This window comes from Bison bison, unplaced genomic scaffold, assembly GCF_000754665.1.
Source record: "Bison bison bison isolate TAMUID 2011002044 unplaced genomic scaffold, Bison_UMD1.0 scf7180017864466, whole genome shotgun sequence".
NCBI classification, from domain to species: Eukaryota; Metazoa; Chordata; class Mammalia; order Artiodactyla; family Bovidae; genus Bison; species Bison bison.
Window position 1 is genome coordinate 8,963,886 of NW_011495027.1, and position 4,141 is coordinate 8,968,026.

Here is a 4,141-nt window from a genome sequence, read left to right on the forward strand (position 1 = left end):
TTCCCCTTCTATTTCCCCTTCTATTTGCCATGATCTTCGTTTTCTGAATGTTGAGCTTTAAGCCAACTTTTTCACTCTCCTCTTTCACTTTCATCAAGAGGCTTTTTAGTTCCTCTTCACTTTCTGCCATAAGGGTGGTGTCATCTGCATATCTGAGGTTATTGAGATTTCTCCCGGCAGTCTTGATTCCAGCTTGTACTTCATTCAGCCCAGCATTTCTCATGATGTACTCTGCATATAAGTTAAACAAGCAGGGTGACAATATACAGCCTTGACGTACTCCTTTTCATATTTGGAACCAGTCTGTTCCATGTCCAGTTCTAACTGTTGCTTCCTGACCCGCATATAGGTTTCTCAAGAGGCAGGTCAGGTGGTCTGCTATGCCCATCTCTTTCAGAATTTTCCACAGTTTCTTATGATCCACACAGTCAAAAGGTTTGACATATTCAATAAAGCAGAAATACATGTTTCTCTGGAATTCTCTTGCTTTTTTGATGATCCAACGGATGTTGGCAATTTGATCTCTGGTTCCTCCTAAAACCAGCTTGAACCTCTGGAACTTCACGGTTCACGTATTGCTGAAGCCTGGCTTGGAGAATTTTGAGCATTAATTTATTATCATGTAAGATGAGTGCAACTGTGTGGTAGTTTGAGCATTCTTTGGCATTGCCTTTCTTTGGGATTAGAATGAAAACTGACCTTTTCCAGTCCTGTTGCCACTGCTGAGTTTTACAAATGTGCTAGCATATTGAGCGTAGCATTTTCATAGCATCATCTTTCAGGATTTGAAATAGCTCAACTGGAATTCCATCACCTCCACTAGCTTTGTTCGCAGTGATGCTTTCTAAGGCCTATTTGACTTCACATTCTGGGATGTCTGGCTCTAGGTTAGTGATTACACCATCATGATTATCTGGGTCATGAAGATCTTTTTTGTACAGTTCTTCTGTGTGTCCTTGCCACTTCTTTTTAGTATCTTCTGCTTCTGTTAGGTCCATACCATTTCTGTCCTTTATCGAGCCCATCTTTGCATGAAATGTTCCCTTGGTATCTCTAATTTTCTTGAAGAGATCTCTAGTCTTTTCCATTCTGTTGTTTTCCTCTATTTCTTTGCATTGATCGCTGAGGAAGGCTTTCTTATCTCTCCTTGCTATTCTTTGAAACTCTGCATTCAGATGCTTATATCTTTTCTTTTCTCCTTTGCTTTTCGCTTCTCTTTTCACAGCTATTTGTAAGGCCTCCTCAGACAGCCATTTTCCTTTTTTGCATTCCTTTTCCATGGAGATGGTCTTGACCCTCAAAGAACTCACAGTCTAGTAAAGAAAACAGACTACTGTGGAATGGACAGGTCTGGCTCAAACGACAAGATGATGCTTGAGATGAACTATTTCGAAAGATAAGCTGACAACCAGGAGAAAATATATTGACAGTTGGGGAGACAAGAGGGTGGGGGAACAATGACAACATATACATGGAACTAAAACTAAGAATATAAACATCATGCTTAGTTTATTCAGATAATTCTAGAATAGCTGCAATGAGATAATTATATAACATGTTATGAGTTTACATTTTACTGTGCAGGTGATGGGGGACAAAGAAGGAGACAACTAGCGGAAAGAAAGCAATGCAGAAAGTTGGCAAGTGAGGTCAGAGACATGGAGAATACAAGAAACAAAATTATAGAGAAAACCTAAATTTATGTTAACACAATAGAATATTACTTAGCAATAAAAAATAATAAACTGCTAATGCAACAATATGGATGAAACATTTGTGTTAAATGAAAACAGCCAGGTATAGGAGTATATATTATATAATTCTATGTACATAAAATTCAAAAACAGGCAAAACTAGGCTATGCTGACAGAATTTAGAAAGATGCTCACCTTGGGGGAAAGGCTACTGGATTGGAAAGGAAAGAGCACAAGGAACTTTCTGAGACAATGAGTGTTCAACATCTTAAACTACACAGTGGTTATACATGTAAAAAACTTATTTAGCTCTATACTTTAAATTTTCCACATTTTACCATACATTATCTAATAAAAATGTAAATTATACCTTAACAAAAAAGAAAATGCATATGTAATTGTGCTGGAATAAAATGGTGGTGCAGTGGTAAAGAATCCGCCTGCCAATACAGGAGACACAGGAGACTTGGATTCAGTGCCTGGGTGAGGAAGATCCTCTGCAGGAGGAAATGTCAACCTACTCCAATATTCTTGCTGGAAAATTCCATGGACAGAGGAGCCTGACAGGCTACAGTCCATGGAACCACAAAGAGTCAACATGACTGAGCAACTGAGCACACACAAAACCAGAGTTAGTTAAAACCAGTGTCATCCCATGAGCAATATCTAACTTGTAAGAAATCAGAATAAACACCCTAATAAACACTGTATTCAACTGACTTCAGAAACATATACAGGCAAATGTTCCTTATAATAAATGCTGTGAAAATAGTTTCTTAAAAAAAAAAGGAAATAGTTCACTATTAACCAAAAAATTAAAGTTTTATAGACATCAGTATCTACCTTATAAGATGTACTGTAAAGACTAATAAGGCATGAGAAGCACTTAATATAGTAAGTATTCTCCAAATTACCACTATTATTATAGCATAATACCAATAAAATGGAAACGTCCCTTCAAATTATGACTAAACCACTAATTGAGAATACACTATTTAACTGCACATTACTCAACTACAGCACTTCTCATCCTAGGCTTTTTTTTTAAACCACTGAGATCAGCAAGGTTTTGACAGCTGAAACATCTAGTTAGATTCAGAAAGACCTGAGTTAATTTTAATGTAATCAAAGTATTCTTTTTCATCTGTTTATATCCTGAAGCCATGTTTACTTACCAACAGATTAGTAAATGCATCCTTTTAACATCTTAATTTATATTATTAAAAAAGCAATCTTTCACATATCAGACCAAAAGTACATGATCACAATTCAATTCTAAAGTTGACAGTCTTAAAAAATTAAAATATGAATGCTAAATCAGAAGTTATTCAGTAGAAATACAAAAAATATTAAAACAATCATTTATAACTCTGAACATTACATTAATGTAAGTCATAATTTGACAAATTTAAATAACTGTGGAAGTGTTCTGTTAATGGAAATAAGAAAGTAAATTTTACAAAAGCAAAGATGACTCAAGAAGTTTAAGAAGGGAACACGGAAGAAATCTAAGCAAATGTCTTATTGAGCTGGATTCCAAGTAGCTAAACCAAATATCAACTGATTTTCAAACATGTTTAAGGGTCACTGGAAACTGCATACTTAAGTTAATCACAATATAAAAGGAGGAAAATTAAGAATGTAGTTCTACTATTTGACAGCTGTGTTTTTACTTCCATCAAATCAAACGGACCAAGTGAATCAAAAAGCTGTTTCTTTGTATTTCAAAATTTTATTTAAAGACTCATTGCCTTGGATTTGGAGGTATGCTTTTTAAACATAAATTTTTGTATTATTCCTATTTTGATTTGTAATATTTAACAAAGTCATCTTCTACTTACCTAGATTTTGTCTTATTAACATCTCGCTGCAAGAACAATCTCATTCGAAATTAAATCAAACCTGAAAGAATACATGTAAAGGCAATCATTTAGTTTTTCTGCTTCAGGTATGAATAATTATATCTATGATATACTATTTTTTAAATTAACAACCATAAATTAAATTATTACAGTAACTTTCAAGAAACTATTGCCAGCTACCTTTGAGGAATAATTATCTATTCAACTGAGAAACAAACTTCTTAGTGCTGTTTCCATTAATATTAATAGTATGGTAAATAATTAAAATATTTCTGAATAAAACACACACTTCTATGTCAATGCTTATCTAATATTACATACATGCCAAAAATACACCAAAAAGTTTAAAAAAAAGAGATGTCATTAAAGTATATATTAATAGTGGCCATAATAATGGCTAACATTAATTAAACATTTACTAAATGCCAGGGAAGATAATTGTAGAGAACAGTGAATACTGATACACTCTTGCTTCCTCAATTTAACCTTCAATCCAGTATAATGTGACCTTCAGTCTAACACTCCACTGAAAATTTACTTGTCAAAAATCTACCTACCCCTAAGTTTATCACACTCCACAAATTC

At 34.2% G+C, this 4,141-nt stretch overlaps 1 protein-coding gene across 30 annotated transcripts in view; it reads right to left on the bottom strand.

Annotated features, from left to right (window-relative positions):
* ZNF644 (zinc finger protein 644) overlaps positions 1 to 4,141 on the bottom strand; it is a 99,867-nt gene that overhangs the window by 55,621 nt on the left and 40,105 nt on the right. For 29 of the 30 annotated variants that reach the window (XM_010860415.1, XM_010860416.1, XM_010860403.1 and 26 more), the window contains one exon: positions 3,536 to 3,596. The exons of the other annotated variant lie outside the window; for it this stretch is intronic. In XM_010860415.1, coding sequence (XP_010858717.1) covers positions 3,536 to 3,557 — 22 coding nt within the window. In that variant the 5' untranslated portion in view covers positions 3,558 to 3,596. The remainder of the gene's footprint in view (positions 1 to 3,535; positions 3,597 to 4,141) is intronic. 30 annotated transcript variants of the gene reach the window in all.